Below are 17570 nucleotides of genomic sequence, written 5' to 3'. Positions count from 1 at the left end.
ATTAAAAGGGCGGCACGGTGGCGCAGCGGTAGTGCTGCTGCCTCACAGTTAGGAGACCCGGGTTCACTTCCTGGGTCCTCCCTGCATGGAGTTTGCATGTTCTCCCCGTGTCTACGTGGGTTTCCTCTGGGCACTCCGGTTTCCTCCCACAGTCCAAAGACATGCAAGTTAGGTGGATTGGTGATTCTAAATTGGCCTTGGTGTGTTTGTGTGTGTCCTGCGGAGGGTTGGCACCCTGCCCGGGATTGGTTCCTGCCCTGTGTTGGCTGGGATTGGCTCCAGCAGACCCCCGTGACCCTGTGTTCGGATTCAGCGGGTTGGAAAATGGATGGATGGATCCATATTAAAAAGTTTTAGATAACCTTATTATAATTTACAGGTTTGTAAAACAAAACATTCAGGTTCATTCTGCCAAGCAGATAATGGATCAAAAGTAAAGATTTTATTAGAGGTCAAAGCACTGGATCTGCAAAATGTCAGAATAAACTTGAGAATGGCAAACATCTCTCACTGGCACCGCATGCTTAGCTTCAAAATCTTCCCTTAACGCCAAGTTCTTGTTCAGCTCCATTTTCAATTGCTTTGTGGACAATTCGCACTTCTTCTTGGGTTAAGGTTCTCTCTGGGTGACGGTAAGTGATACGATAGCAGTTGCTGACTTCTTTTGTCCTGTTAAAAAAACACAGTTTTATTAAAATAATGTAGTGATCTGAGAGAGTTAATTCAGATTAAAAGAACATGTTGAGCACCTTACATTTTCATTATTATTATTGCTTGGTTTTTTTTTATAGACAAGGGCTATTTCTGCTTTCAGCTCAGCACACCTACTTTTGGCAAGTAACGCTACTCTATCAAGTAAAAGAGGCACATCAGTAAAATACAAATAATTCAATGTCCAACACATGACTTTCCCAGCATAAAGCAGTTATTTTAGCAGTAAATGATTGCAGGCCAAGGTCCAAAAAATGCAAAATCATTACCTCTGTAGCTCAAAATCTATTGGAGTGATTTTCTTGAAAAACCAACACCCTTCTGACACTTTATGATAACAACAACTGTGTGAAGTTTAATTTGGATTGTGTGATTCGTTTTTGAATTACTGTATCTACATGCTCACATCCTGACACAAAACACAGACACACATAAAGTGTACTTACAGTACACACTGATGTTACTCCAAAAGTGGTCAAATTAGGGTTAAGGGCTGCTTAAACCCAAGGCTGAAATACTAATCCATCATAATATTTTATATGCAAATATAAGATAAGTAAAAATGGAACTAAATAGTAAACTTCCAGGTGTAAAAGAGTTATTTTTCTCGTAGTCGCAACCACAGGACTACTCCATATCATATCATATCATATCATATCATATCATATCATATCTCGTTTGAATGATCAAAAAACTATTTTAAATTCTGTATTTAATGAACTGACTTCAACCAATAGGTAGACTGCATACTGTAAGATTCACTGATTTAAAAAAAAAAAAGACACAGCAGTTGTAAATGCAGTGTGGAGAAGAGAAACCAGGTATTTCCTTCAACTAAAAGGTATGTCTTAATCTGATAGGCTAAGGGAAAAAAATAAATGTTTTGTAATCCTGTGCTTCAAAATTCTCAAAGGCTATGAAAAAGCTGATCTAGCAGAATTCTTTCTTTCAAATAGTGAATAATTTTCTTAAGCTCAAACTAAAATATATTCAAGATAAAAACTGGGAAGCCTGCAAGAGATCTTGGGAATCTTCAATGAACTACCAAGTCATGAAATTGAATAAGAAACCTTGGTAACTTCTGAAAATGATCTGGGGCCTCATGTATAAATGGTGCGTACGCACAAAAATGTTGCGTACACCCGTTTCCACACTCACATCAGGATGAATAAAAACTAAACTTGGAGTAAAGCCACTGTAGAAGATCAGCCTGGCTACAGACAGATACACAGACCAACAATGTCCAGAACACAGACCTTTATTTGTTTTTGGCACAACGCAATGCACAAACCCCAATAAACTCAGTCCTTTCTTCTACTACCTCCACTCCTCACTCACAAGCTCCGTCTTACTCCTCCCGACTCCGGCTCCCCGAGTGGAGTGAGGCGGCCTCCTTTAAAATGCACCTGGGTGTGGCGGAAGTGCTGCATGTGAGTTCAGCTCCTCTTCTGGCAGCACTTCTGGGTGTGGTGGAAGTGCTGTATGCCAAGGCTCTGGAGCTGTCCAGGTGCCCCCTGGCGATGGCCACTGGCTCCAGCAGGGTTGGGCTTCTAACCCCCAAATTTGTGGCCCTGATACAAACCAAGGGGGCTGCCTTCTTGTGTCCCTGGGGAGGGACTGTTGTTGACATGTTCACTCCCCCGGTCCTCTCCTCAAAAGGGCATCCCAACCGGGCAAGGTCCCCGGCGTCTATCACACCACGCACATTCTCACACCAGCTCAATCCATTGCGTACACAAGTTTTCGGCACAGTTTTGCAAACTGGTGGCACCCAGTGTCAAAGCAGTGCTACTGTTCTAGTGTGGTTTCCCTTTATTTTTTAGATTCACATCCCTGACATGGCTTTATCAAATACACTGAAATTAACTATATATTGTTTTTTTAGTTTAAGGCATCTGAGTTTAATCAACCTGTAACCATTTAATGGTCCACAGCATGGCCAAACTACTCCAAATACCATAGCCACTTTAGCGTTATTACTCTCAGTGCACTCAGAGTATTTTAACCCACTGTATCTGAGTGTGGAATTACAGGTCTACAACAGCTGATCGGAAAGCTCTACGGCAGGTTGTGTCAAGAGAGGAGAGAATTATCAGGATATACCTTCTAGCACACACAGCCTCAGTCATGCACACAGTCTATTTGAATTTCTCTCATTTGGCAAACGCTTCAGAGCCTTTCCTGTACAGACCTCGCGGTTCAGAAACAGTTTCATCCCAAGAGCTATAAATGCACTCAATCAGTCCATGAAGTGCTCCTGGTAGAACTGTTTGTACTTATAAGTACAACTGCCTCACTGCAAACTTGCATTACAGTTGTAATATAGCACAACCTGAGCCACTTATGCTTTCATATTGTCGTATTATTTCATTTCATTTTATCGTATTATTATTATTATTATTAGTTGTTGTTATTTTACCATTTTATAGGAAAATAAGTTTATGGAGATTTTACATATTTAATCTCATTGTACCATACAAAAACAATAAAGGAATTCAGCTCAATTCAATAGAACAGTGCCCATATTTACAGATGATGATTCAGATTTCCAGGCACTATCTTCTTGGAACTCTTGATATCATTTTTAAGATGAAATGCAGTATATATATTACATTATATAGAGATACATTTTAACTTAATTTAAATAATGTATACTGTTAATAATTAAACGTGTGGATGCAGTGGACAGCAGTACCTATGAACTGGTTCAGGGATTGTTTCTGCCTCACACTGTACGCTTGCTGGAACTGGGGTAACTCTGGATGGATAGATGGATGGAATAATTAAACACGAAGATATTTCAATGTTCCTTAAAAGTTTCGAAGAATTAGCCTTCTAAGCTTACAGATGTCTTGACATTTATTAAAGAGCTTATTGTGTGTTGATTTTGTTACTTGGAGAAAGAAAAGTAAGGACATGAATTGGGGGTTGGTATGTTTGAAAGAGACAGTACTGCTGCAATAAATTATTTTATCAAGGGTCATGCAAGGTGCAGCAAGCATCTTACAGAAGGCAGGAACAATCTTTGGATGGGGAGCCAGCTCATCGCTACCACTGCGCCACTGTTCCCCCTTGTTTAATACATGCTTTAATTAATTTCACATGAACATGATATTAAGTATACAACTTAGTATTTAAATGTTCAGAGAGCTGTAGTATCATGAATGTAATGTATTTTGTGTCCTATCGGCGTAAGAGAAAGCCCGTTTAAGAAGCACATACTGATTCACACACAGAGAGCACATAGAAGAACACATAGAATACAAAGCATTTAAGGTGTGAGTTTAGTTACAATGGGATCTGAGAAACTCTATAGTTAATTAAATATTTATTTTAAGAATATGTTTACTGTATGTTCTACTTTAATCACAAAATAAGTGGACATTTGACCTTTTTTCACTGTGTCCCTATTTTTGTTCTTTTCCCCTTACCCTAATACACTTCCATATGACACTCAGACGGTGGGCAATGACTCAGTTTTTTACGGCGACTTTAATATCTGAAAATTTCTTTTTTATTTTGGGCATTGTGCAAGTTTCTGAATTTGAACTTTCGAGTTTCTCTGCACTCTGTATCATTCGATCGCATTCCTTTTGTTGTTCATACCACTGCTTAGGCCAACAAATACTACGTTTTTCCTTGCCTCAACTTCACATTCGCTGAAATTCTTTGTTTCACGTGCTTTTTCCATTGTCTTTTAACCGAACATTGAACAGAAAGGGCTATTTATATTGATTTGCATATTAAAATATTCAAAATTCTGTGAGGAGTCGGGTTGGGGTGGCAGGCACGTGCACGAGTGTTACTTTTCACGCTGACCATGATTTATGTACAAATATGTTCATAATTCAGTATGTGCTTGGAAGTTGGCTTACACACAGTTTTGTGCATCTGAATTTTTTTGTGCGTACGCATATTTCCTCTTTTGTCTGTACACCATGTTTTAGTGTGAATTCTAAGCATGGCATTATGCATGAGGCCCCTGGTGAGGATATTAAGGCAACTTAGCCATTAACTAGCCAAAGTCGTTGTGATCTTGCCATTTCATAAGCTTGTAAAAATAGTGAAGACTTCATAGAACAAAAGCCAAACCTTCACTTTACACAGGGTTGACCTACCAGAGTAGACCTCACCCCCTCAGGTAGCCTGGCTCCAAACTCAAAATCCAAAAAGGGTTTTAAAAGGAAAACATCCATAACAAGAGAGAGAAAAATGTAAAACAAACTCTGGCCCCGAAAAAAATCAAAGTTCCTTTAATGTTTACTTTTAAAGAAAAAGCAAAAGGATTGCAAAATATAAGGCAGGAGCAATAAATAGAGGCAAAAAGAGGTATGCCTAAATGACAAACCTAAAACTGAACAAATCCAAATAAACAAAAAGCAGAAACTCTACCCTATTGTTATTACTGCTAGGAATTGCACTGGAAGTCTTACTAGGTTAAGAATTTGTCCTAACCCAGAGTAGGACATTAGAAGTAATTATGAAGCATCCTACACACAACTCCATCTATGAGTAGGAGTTCATATTTGAGAATGAATGACATAGCAATTTTAACAGCACCCTGAGGCACAAAGTGGTTCTCATAATGTCACTTTTTAGTTTCCTTGGGATGGAGTTTCATGATAATGCCTTGTGGTTTTCTAATACTAACATTAAGGCTTCACCACAAAGATAGTAGCAATGATAATAATAGTAATAATAACAATAATAATTATAATATTCAAAGAAGAAGAAGGAGGAAAACATAATTAAGTTATATTATTCTAAGCTGCATGTAATTGTTGACACTTCACAACAACATCAAGAATAATACTGTAACAGCACCAAGATGGAAAGAATGAGAGACGTACCAAATGAGAGTAAAGCCTGATGATGGCCACATTTATTTAACAATGAACAGGTTCCTCCCCTGGCTTAGATTCAAAGTCTTGTTTTATGTCTTTTTTGTTTAAGTTTAAGAGTTGTTGAGGTATGTTCATGTTACTTTTATTTATTGTCTGCTTTGCCATGTTCCATATGTTTTGTGGGTCGTCTCCCAAGAGGCAATCTCCACCAAGAACTGCCTTCCTCCCTATAAATCCAAAGGGTCTTCCACAGTTCTTCGCGGTTCATTTTGAATGTACTAGGGAGTGGTGAGTTGTTATAATTTGTGTTCTACTTTGCTGTTTAATTCTCTGGATTTTTCTGATCATGCTTGGTTTTTGACTTCAATTTTGGCCTACTGTATTGGGTCTCTGGTTGCTTTGAATTACTTTGTTGGTTAGAGCAAACCCTTTTTCCTTTGTGCTCCATGCAACTTAATTATTACTGAAGGAGCATTTTTGTGATATTAAACTTTTATTTTATAAATATTCTGCAAGGCTTTGTTTGTGTCCAGTCCAGTTACAGACTGCATCACATTTCCTCCAGGATTTCTTGTATTTGCTGCATTCATTTTACCCTCTAACCCCACAATCGTTCCAGGGCCTGCTGCATAGAAGCCTCACCACAGCCAGATGCTGCCACAACCATGCTTCATAGTAGGGATGATGTATTTTTGATAACATGCGGTGTTTGACTTGCACCAAACGTGGTGTTTAGTCTGAGGCAAAAAAGCTCCATTTTGGTGTCATCAGAACTTAGAACCTTGTTACACCTGACTTCCCATGGGCTTTCTGGCAAAGTCTAGACAAGATGTTCTGTGCATTTTTTTAACAGTGGGTTTCCCTTTCATAAAGATGTGACTGGTGAAGCACCGCCCAACAGTTGTTGTATGCACATTCACTTCAGTCTTCGCTGCTGTTGTTTGAAACTCTTTTAGAGTCATCATTGGGCTCTTGGTGGCCTCCCTCACTGGTCTTGCATGAACAATGAGTTTTTATGGCCAGCCTGCTCCACGTACATTTATAGCTGTGCCATACTCTTTTTGGTTCTTAACGATTGATTTAAATGGACTCCAAGCGACATTCTGTTATTTGGATATTGTCTGGTCTCCGTCCCCTATTTTGTGCCTTTTTCATCACCTTTTCATGGAGTTGTTGCAGTGGAGTTTCATCTTTATTGTGTTGGCTTGGCCTTGATACTGACCGACCACAGGTAAGACAGTTAAATGAAATTGCTTGACTACAGACAGGTGATCTCCATTTAACAAATTTTGTGACTTCTAAAACCAATTGGCTGTACCAGTCAAGATTTAGGCATGTCATATGATAAGGAGTGAATACATACATGATAAATTATTTTGTGTTTTTTTATTTGTAATTAATTTAGACCACTATGCAGATGTCTTTTTCCACTTTAACATTAAAAAGTCTTTTTCTGTTGATCAGTGGCAACAAAGTCTAATTAAATACACTATGAGTCAATGTTATATAACTAACATGTGAAAACCTCCATTTATACACACACAGTTTAGCTATTAGGATCTTCTGTCCATGAAGAATAAATAACCTTAAGGTATAAGCTGATAATATTTGTATTATTTGTACCTGAAATTATCCTTAAAATGAATTATATTGTGCAGATCATTTACAATTAATCACTGTATTTCTTTGCAAAAATTCGCATTATTACAGTCATTTCATTATACCGTAGATAGATTTTCATTTTATAAATTTATGCAAAAATTATTATTTGCAATTCAGTCTAGTGTCTTTGTCCTGAACATTCTACCACACTCCTTTGTTTGAACGTCACGCCATCATAATTGATTTGTCATGACACCATATCAGATGCCTGTTCCACAGCTCACTAGCCTGCTTATACAATTATTTTCTATTTCTTTATAATTCCCATACTCTATAAATATCCTCGTGCCACTTCTAGATGGCTGAGTATGTGACCTGGAACAACCTACATGCAACAACTGCCTTTATGAAGCATGCTGATTATGACAGTTTTATTCTTAGTAAAAGCAACTTGCTTATTTTGTACATTTTCCCCTCTCCATTCAATGTTTTTTTTCTTTCAATTAAAGATGCTGGGTCAGGAACACTTTTGTGAGAATTCTCAACACAATGGATCACTGAACTTTTGATAACAGGAATATCAGTATGGGTCTCTTTGAAAAGTTTGCAGATTTACATTTTTGCTGCTTGTTGGAAACATATAATTTGGATTTATCGGTATCATGATGTTTATTTGCTGATCTTGCCTTACGGAGAAGGTGCAGAAGCAAATACAAAAATAAAACAAATGATCAAGTTGGAAATCATTTTATGATTCAATCTTGAAATCACTTCTTATAAATTTAAATAAAAAGTCAAGAGACTGTTAAAAGTCAAGAAAAAGTCAGGTACAACTCCAAAAGCTGCCATAGTATGTCTTCAAAAATAGATGGCATAAGGCTATAATGGATTTGCACTGGCAAAGTGGTTGGTGCTGCTGTCACCTCTCACTGTCCGAGTGGTGACTGGGCATTAAAACAATAAAATAATTAAAGTTAAACAAACACAAATTAATAAACCAATAATGAAAAACGTGGACCCATGGTCATAAAATAAAATGCAAATAAAAACCAAGTTGAAGATAAGGAGCTGTTGATACTTAAGTTTTTTAAATAGTTACTTCTTTCTATTACCCTAGAAGTCATACTGCATTTTATTACTTGTGGTGTCATTTACAGTACATTGAACCTTTCCATTTTTGATGAAAACACACAACCACAGGTCACTTTGCCGTCCTTCATTGACAATTAATACAGTTCAAAGTGTGATGATCAATAAAACACAATATTTACACTTGATTATGAATTCTGAACATACTTGTACCATGTCTTACGGGGTTTTCTATAGTTGGCTTTGCAGAGACTGTGCTTTTATTACAATAAACATTTTTTCCCATCAGTAAAGTGGCTACTAGGTTGCCCGAGGATTTTATTTAAAAAATATAGATTTCCAGAACATATCAGGCTATATATTTAGGATGATTTGTTGCTTGTCTGTGTGCTTCAGTGTCTTGTCTGCTTAATCTTTCTCAGTCTTTGTCACTTAATTGTCTTCTGTGATTTGCTTGATGCTCAGCAGTTGTCACTGATTGTATTTTTCTTTATGCCATGTAACTTCTGCCAAGTCAAAGGACATTTTGCTGAGTTTGTTGCAACCTAGAGTTTTTAAATATACAGAACAGATTAGATCCAAGTTTCCAATTAAGAGGTTTATGTGGCTCCACGCACAGCACGGTTCTTTGCCAGTGGCTTGTTATCAGTAAAGTAAAAGAGGTGTAAAGTATTTAGTTTACTGCAGAAAGTAAAAGGGATACCGAAGGTTAATTCTAATAACAGTATTTGAAGGAGAGGTATTAACTTACCTTAAATACAGATTTGAACATACTCAAGCTTCGTTCTGTGCGTGCGTATATTCGCACCCATAAAGTTGTTGATATGTTTGTGAGAATGTGCTCACTTCATCCAAAATTCATTAATCTTAATAGTACATCAAGCATTACGGTTTGAGCCTTATTTTGTATATATTTTCTTTCTGTACATAGTGATATAAAAATCATCTAGTTATAGCATAGTTTTGGTAGAGGTATTTATATCATTTGGGTCTGTGGTGCACTTTCTGTCTTTTTGTATACACATTGATTTTTTATGTTTGTAAATTATTGTTGTGGATTGTATTATTGGGAGGACTGTGTATTTTGTGTAGTATCTTCCTGATTGTATTTTTTATTTAGGAAGACTACCACATTTTTGTGTATATACATTTGCTGTATTGTTTTGTTACTTTTTCATTTCACATTGTAAATATTGTTCAGTTTCAGTATTTTTTGGGACATTGCTTCTTTGAGCTTTGTGTGTCAGTTGTGGTGAGGACTGTGGAAAAAAGCCTGCTTGTTACAATTTTTTTGTGCACCCACTTTTATATTGCAACTCCATCCTTTTGCGCCTATGCCTCCTTGTCTACCACCTCTCAATTCTGACCTCAATTGGTCCCAAAATATGAGATGCCCAGTGTGTAGTCTTTTGACATCTTTCCCACTATACAGGGTGTCATGTTTGGTGGCAGCAGTGGGCTTGATCAGGTGTTGAGAGACAGTAGGCAGCATTTTTGTTTTGGAAGCACAGTCGGAGACACTTTTGCAGGGAGTCAGCACTCCAGACCGTTCCAAGAGAGTGAACTCAGAAGCAGCACAGGCAGTTTAGGACACTAACATCACTTGGGGTATCACAAAGATGTGAAGGATGTCACTTCGCACATTAAAGGGATGCAGTCCCCTAAGGAAAAAGAACATGCTCTGCCCTTTCTTATATAGTTCCTGTGTGTTCTGAGACCAATCCAACATGTCATTAATGTGGACTTCAAGTACTTGTACGAGTGTACCACCTCTATATCCACTCCCTGAATAGTGACCGGACACAGAGGCTCTTTAGTGCCTCTGCAACTGGTGCCAAAAGTCAATAACCAGTTCCTTTGTTTTGTTAATGTTAAGACACAGACAGTTCTCTCTACACCAAGGAGAAAACTTTTCCACTTGACTCCTACAGTCTGTCTCATCCCATCCATCCATCCATCCATCCATCCATTGTCTCCCGCTTATCCGAGGTCGGGTCGCGGGGGCAGCAGCTTGAGCAGAGATGCCCAGACTTCCCTCTCCCCGGCCACTTCTTCTAGCTCATCCGGGAGAATCCCAAGGCGTTCCCAGGCCAGTTGAGAGACATAGTCCCTCCAGCGTGTCCTGGGTCTTCCCTGGGGCCTCCTCCCGGTTAGACGTGCCCGGAACACCTCACCAGGGAGGCGTCCAGGAGGCATCCTGATCAGATGCCCGAGCCACCTCATCTGACTCCTCTCGATGCGGAGGAGCAGCGGCTCTACTTTGAGCCCCTCCCGGATGACTGAGCTTCTCACCCTATCTTTAAGGGAAAGCCCAGACACCCTGCGGAGGAAACTCATTTCAGCCGCTTGTATTCGCGATCTTGTTCTTTCGGTCACTACCCATAGCTCATGACCATAGGTGAGGGTAGGAACATAGATCGACTGGTAAATTGAGAGCTTTGCCTTGCGGCTCAGCTCCTTTTTCACCATGACAGACCAATGCAGCGCCCGCATCACTGCGGATGCCGCACCGATCCGCCTGTCGATCTCACGCTCCATTCTTCCCTCACTCGTGAACAAGACCCCGAGATACTTGAACTCCTCCACTTGGGGCAGGATCTCGCTACCAACCCTGAGAGGGCACTCCACCCTTTTCCGGCTAAGGACCATGGTCTCGGATTTGGAGGTGCTGATTCTCATCCCAGCCGCTTTACACTCGGCTGCGAACCGATCCAGAGAGAGCTGAAGATCACGGCCTGATGAAGCAAACAGGACAACATCATCTGCAAAAAGCAGTGACCCAATCCTGAGCCCACCAAAAAAACCGGACCCCCTCAACGCCCTGGCTGCGCCTAGAAATTCTGTCCATAAAAGTTATGAACAGAATCGGTGACAAAGGGCAGCCCTGGCGGAGTCCAACTCTCACTGGAAACGGGTTCGACTTACTGCCGGCAATGCGGACCAAGCTCTGGCACCGATCGTACAGGGACCGAACAGCCCTTATCAGGGGGGCCGGTACCCCATACTCTCGGAGTACCCCCCACAGGATTCCCCGAGGGACACGGTCGAATGCCTTTTCCAAGTCCACAAAACACATGTAGACTGGTTGGGCAAACTCCCATGCGCCCTCCAGGACCCTGCTAAGGGTATAGAGCTGGTCCACTGTTCCGCGACCAGGACGAAAACCACACTGTTCCTCCTGAATCCGAGGCTCGACTATCCGAAGGACCCTCCTCTCCAGGACCCCTGAATAGACTTTTCCAGGGAGGCTGAGGAGTGTGATCCCTCTGTAGTTGGAACACACCCTCCGATCCCCCTTCTTAAAGAGGGGGACCACCACCCCGGTCTGCCAATCCAGAGGCACTGTCCCTGATGTGCATGCGATGTTGCAGAGTCGTGTCAACCAAGACAGTCCTACAACATCCAGAGCCTTGAGGAACTCTGGGCGTATCTCATCCACCCCCGGGGCCCTGCCACCAAGGAGTTTTTTGACCACCTCGGTGACCTCAGTCCCAGAGATGGGGGAGCCCACCTCTGAGTCCCCAGGCTCTGCTTCCTCATTGGAAGGCATGTTAATGGGATTGAGGAGGTCTTCGAAGTACTCCCCCCACCGACCCACAACGTCCCGAGTCGAGGTCAGCAGCGCACCACCCCCACCATATACAGTGTTGACACTGCACTGCTTCCCCTTCCTGAGACGCCGGATGGTGGACCAGAATCTCCTCGAAGCCGTCCGAAAGTCATTCTCCATGGCCTCCCCAAACTCCTCCCACGCCCGAGTTTTTGCCTCAGCAACCACCAAAGCCGCATTCCGCTTGGCCTGCCGGTACCTATCAGCTGCCTCCAGGGTCCCACAGGACAAAAGGGTCCTGTAGGACTCCTTCTTCAGCTTGACGGCATCCTTCACCGCCGGTGTCCACCAACGGGTTTGGGGATTGCCGCCACGACAGGCACCGACCACCTTACGGCCACAGCTCCGGTCAGCTGCCTCAACAATAGAGGCACGGAACATGGCCCATTCGGACTCAATGTCCCCCACCTCCCTCGGGATGTGGTCGAAGTTCTGCCGGAGGTGGGAGTTGAAGCTACTTCTGACAGGGGGCTCTGCCAGACGTTCCCAGCAGACCCTCACAACACGTTTGGGCCTACCACGCCTGACCGGCATCCTCCCCCACCATCGAAGCCAACTCACCACCAGGTGGTGATCAGTTGACAGCTCCGCCCCTCTCTTCACCCGAGTGTCCAAGACATGTGGCCGCAAGTCCGACGACACGACCACAAAGTCGATCATCGAACTGAGGCCTAGGGTGTCCTGGTGCCAAGTGCACATATGAACACCCCTATGCTTGAACATGGTGTTCGTTATGGACAATCCGTAACGAGCACAGAAGTCCAATAACAAAACACCGCTCGGGTTCAGATCAGGGGGGCCATTCCTCCCAATCACACCCTTTCAGGTCTCACTGTCATTGCCCACGTGAGCATTGAAGTCTCCCAGCAGAACAAGGGAGTCCCCAGAAGGTATGCCCTCTAGCACCCCCTCCAGGGACTCCAAAAAGGGTGGGTACTCCAAACTGCTGTTCGGTGCATATGCACAAACAACAGTTAGGACCCGTCCCCCCACCCAAAGGCGAAGGGAGGCTACCCTCTCGTCCACCGGGGTAAACCGCAATGTACAGGCTCCAAGTCGGGGGGCAATAAGTATACCCACACCCGCTCGGTGCCACTTACCGGGGGCAACTCCAGAGTGGTACAGAGTCCAGCCCCTCTCAAGGAGATTGGTTCCAGAGTCCAAGCTGTGTGTTGAGGTGAGTCCGACTATATCTAGCCGGAACCTCTCAACTTCGCGCACAAGCTCAGGCTCCTTCCCCTTCAGGGAGGTGACATTCCACGTCCCAAGAGCCAGCTTCTGTAGCCGAGGATCGGACCGCCAAGGTCCCTGCCTTCGGCCACCACCCAACTCACACTGCACCCGACCTCCTTGGCCCCTCCCGTAGGTGGTGAGCCCATGGGAAGGGGGACCCACGTTGCCTCTTCGGGCTGTGCCCGGCCGAGCCCCATGGGTGCAGGCCTGGCCACCAGGCGCTCGCCATCGAGCCCCACCTCCAGGCCTGGCTCCAGAGTGGGGCCCCAGCGACCCGCGTCTGGGCAAGGGAAAACGCCGTCCAAAATTGTTTTTCATCATAGGAGGTTTGTTTAACCGCTCTTTGTCTCACCCCTCACCTAGGACCAGTTTGCCTTGGGTGGCCCTACCAGGGGCATAAAGCCCCAGACAACAGAGCTCCTAGGATCATTGGGACACGCAAACCCCTCCACCACGATAAGGTGGCTGTCTCATCCCCTTTAACAATATACCCCAGAAGTGCAAAATCGTCTGAGAATTCCTGCAAGCGACATGAGTCTAAGGTGTACAGAGTAAAGGGAAAAGGAGACAGGATTGTACCTTTTTGGTGGTCTGGTGTTAGTCACATCTGTATCTGAAACAAGGCCCTTGAGCCTCACAAACTTCAGTCTGCCCGACATATAGTCCATTATCCAGGACACCATTGGCATATCCCACTTGCATATGTCTGAGTTTACTCTTTACCAGGAATGGCTGGATGGTAATGAAAGCACTAGAGAAATTTGCTGCCAGCTTTATGGAGATTAGAACAAGCCTTGTGGAACAAATAGGTAATTGCATCCTCCACTCCAATCTTTGCCCAATAGGCAAACTGCAGTGGGTCCATGTGATCTACCATAAGAGGATTCAAAGTCCAGGAGTCTGAAGAGAGAGGCCCACCAAAGTAACAGGGCACCCTCAGTAATGGGATGCACTCTAAATCCCCCGGTGGTGGTAGTAGCATAGGAGAGAGTAAAACAAAATTGAGTGCTACTATGAACAATGCTTCACATGCTCTCTCTGACACACTAACACTGAGTATTTTCAGCTAATGAATTATTCAGCAGAAGTGTGTCAGGAAACGCTACTGGGGCTCCTTTATACCAAATGCAATATACCTACATAATGCCTCACTGTGATTGTGACTGCCAAGGCAGAAATTTATTTTCTTTCTTTCAAAATTTTCATCCTTTTTAGTCATTTTGGTGTGTGTTTAGACCATATATATATTATTATCTTTTTACATTTTATATATAAAAGACAAATTTACTCCTAGGGACAAATAAAGGCTTATCTTATATTGAAAGCAGCTTCTTCATATGTACCACTAGTACTGCCATGGGAACTGTGGAAAACAAACAGAAAGGACATTTGAGTTACACAATGTGGCTGTGTACTCGTTAGCTTATTGTCTCAACCTAAATTTTTTAATATAATTTTTCTTAGGTAATGTGATTAAAATAAGTGCATGCAGACTTTTTGATGCAATCACTTTTTGCAGCACATTACTATGACCAGTGAATGTGCTCAGAACAAATCAAATTGTCTATGAAAATATTATAATGTAAAAATGCATATACTATGCATATTTCAGCTTCTGCTTACAATAGATGAAACTCATTTCATTTAACGATATGTCACATTTGAAAATATGCTTCTTGTTTTTTTATGTGGAGGTAGTCATTTTCAAGACAATTCCAGATTATAAACTAGTGCTTGAAATTCTTTAATATAGATATTAACTTTACTGAATGCTGCCTTTTCTGTGTACTCAAGTGGTTGCAAAGTAGGCAGCATGGAATAGTGGTTAAGTCTTTGGAGTCCAAACCCTGACGCTACTGACGCTGTGTGACCATAAGCAAGTCACTTCACCTGCCAGTGCTAAAACTGGAAAAACAAAACAAAATGTAACCAATTGTATTTTAAGTGCTGTAAGTCTCCTTGGATAAGATGGTGCACATTGCTTTTCAAACAACAAGCCCTGGATTACTAAGGAGCTAAAAGTTTCCTGAATGAGAAAAAGAGAGCATTCAAATCAGGTGACAAAACAGGCTCTGAAGGATGTACACTGTATGCTAAAGAAAAAGATCTGTGAATGAAGGGAAGTGTACAAAGCTAAAATAGAAAACAAAGTCACTCAGGATAACATTAAAGGTGTCTGGAATGGACTAGGTATAATTACTGTATTCAAGTAACCCAGGGCTGAAGTGCTAGAAGGGGATGTGGACAAAGCTAACGCCCTGAACCAACTTTTTAATAGATGTTCCCTTTCACTACCTCCGTCTTCCAATGACCAGTCTCTCCATACCATCCCCACTACATCAACAGCTCCTACCATGTCAAAAGGAATGGCCATTGACAAGTCCACCACAGACCTTCAGTGTGGACTGTCCATAACTGAAGAAGAAGTAAGGAGACAACACACAGGAAAAGCTGTAGGACCCGACAGTGTCAGTCCTCAAATTCTTAAGGCCCACGATGACCAGCTTTGTGGTGTCTTCTGTCACCTGTTCAGTTTGTCTCTAAGGCTTCAGAAAGTGCCAGTGCTGTGGAAGGCATTTTGCATTGTTCCTGTTCCAAAGAAGGCAGGTGCCTCTTCACCTAATGACTAAAATAACATCAGGTAGGTTATTTCCCTTACAGAAATTCTCAGATGATTCTGCACTTATGGGGTGAATTGATAAGGGAGATGAAATGACAGAGTATAGGAGTCAGGTGGAGAAGTTTGTTTCATGGAGGAAAGAGAATTGTCTGCATCTTAACATCTGCAAAATGAAGAAAAATGATTACTGACTTTAACTGTATCAAACAGCCTGAATGCCTAGTCATTATTTAGGGAGTAAATGTAGAGGTGGTCCACTCCTACAAGTACTTGAGGGTCCATATTAACGACAAGTTGGACTGGTCTCGGAACACAGAGGATCTATAGAAGACAGGGCAGAGAAGGATGTTTTTCCTTAGGAGACTGCATTCCTTTAATGTTGGAAGTCACATCCTTCACATTTTCTATAACTCTGTGATGGCCAGTATGTTTTTCTATGCTGTGATGTGCTGGGCTGGTAACATCACTTTAAGAGAGGCCCACCAAATTAACAAGCTAATTCAAAGGGCAAAATCAGTTGTACAGCATACTCTGGACTCCCTGGTGGTAGAAGCGAAGGAGAGAATTAAAAACAAAACTGAGTGCCATTATGAACAATGCACATCCTCTCTATGACACACTAACAAAAGTACTTTCATCTATGACTTACTCAGCAGAAGTGTGTCAAGAAACAAAATTGGGGCTCCTTTATACCAACAGCAATATGTCTGCCTCACTGTGACTATGACAGCCAAGTCAGAACTTTTTTTTTGTTTTGAATTTTCTTGTTTTATAGTCATTCTGGTGTGTGTTCAGACCGAAGTATGTGCGTATATTTATGTCTTTACCTATTGTATCTTTTTCATAATAAGTTTTATTTTGGATCTCTTATTGTTTTTATATACCTGTTGCCATTCTATAGCATCATTTCTTTGGCACAATGGTCCATATACTGTAGTCATGGATATGTATGGGAAGTCACATGGTATGATGTCACCAGTGAAACAGTACCAGTATCCAAGGTAAAAAAAACCTTCAAAAACTTCTTGTGCCAAAATCAACTTTTCATTTCAGACTTAGTGTTTTGACTTTTGATTCCACTTTAGAATTTACTATGGATTAACATTCTGATGTAGTCACTTTGGTTTCACAGCCTTCCAGTTTTGATTTTGTGTGCTTGAAGACATAATGCTTCATGTACCAGTCCACAATTTTTGTCCATGTGGCCTCCCCATTTCAGTCCTTTTTCACCTTCATCAGTCAGCTTTAAACTCAGACTCTGACATCACAAATGAGGGATTTTTGCTAGTAGATACACTACAAGACTTCACAAATGTAATGACAGATTAAGAAAGACTGGTTACATTAGAAATTTAAATAATGAAAGATTATTTTAGCTCAGAGGATTGTGTGCATGTTTGTGAATGAGAAGGGGTCTTTTTTAATTCAAAGAGGGGACCCTGTATGCACCTCATTTTTATGATGTCAGAAGCAGAGTTTAGACATGACTGTCATGGAACAACAACTCCAGGAAAAACAGAAACCCAGCGATATCAAATCATTTTGGATGCATGCTAGTAGCATGAAATATCATTCATCAGGGTCACAGTGTACATCCATCTCTATCAAAACAAGATTCATGAGTGTTCTGAACTTCATATTGTACATCTCCATCAACTACAACAGGAGAAAGTACTATTTAAAATGATAATGAAACTCTAAATGTACAAGCTTTAAAGAAAGTTTTAATGAATAATAAACCCAACTCTGTATAATAGAGTACCATTTATGTAGTATTATTATCAAATATGGACAGTATTAACATTTCTAGAAATGTAGTGCCTAAATACATCAGTTATCTTTAGAGAATGTTTTTTACTCC

General features: G+C 41.7%; 1 protein-coding gene across 4 annotated transcripts in view; it reads right to left on the bottom strand.

The window, feature by feature from the left end:
* Nucleotides 1–427: 427 nt before the first annotated feature.
* Nucleotides 428–17570, bottom strand: part of fars2 (phenylalanyl-tRNA synthetase 2, mitochondrial) — a 742839-nt gene continuing 725696 nt past the window's right edge. For all 4 annotated transcript variants that reach the window (XM_051929210.1, XM_051929211.1, XM_051929213.1 and 1 more), the window contains one exon: nucleotides 428–669. In XM_051929210.1, the coding sequence (XP_051785170.1) occupies nucleotides 531–669 (139 nt within the window). In that variant the 3' untranslated portion in view covers nucleotides 428–530. The remainder of the gene's footprint in view (nucleotides 670–17570) is intronic.

The sequence above is a fragment of the Erpetoichthys calabaricus genome, chromosome 6 (genome assembly GCF_900747795.2).
Source record: "Erpetoichthys calabaricus chromosome 6, fErpCal1.3, whole genome shotgun sequence".
Taxonomy (NCBI): Eukaryota; Metazoa; Chordata; class Cladistia; order Polypteriformes; family Polypteridae; genus Erpetoichthys; species Erpetoichthys calabaricus.
Note: the sequence above shows the minus strand (reverse complement) of the source record. Positions and strands in the feature narration are given on the sequence as shown.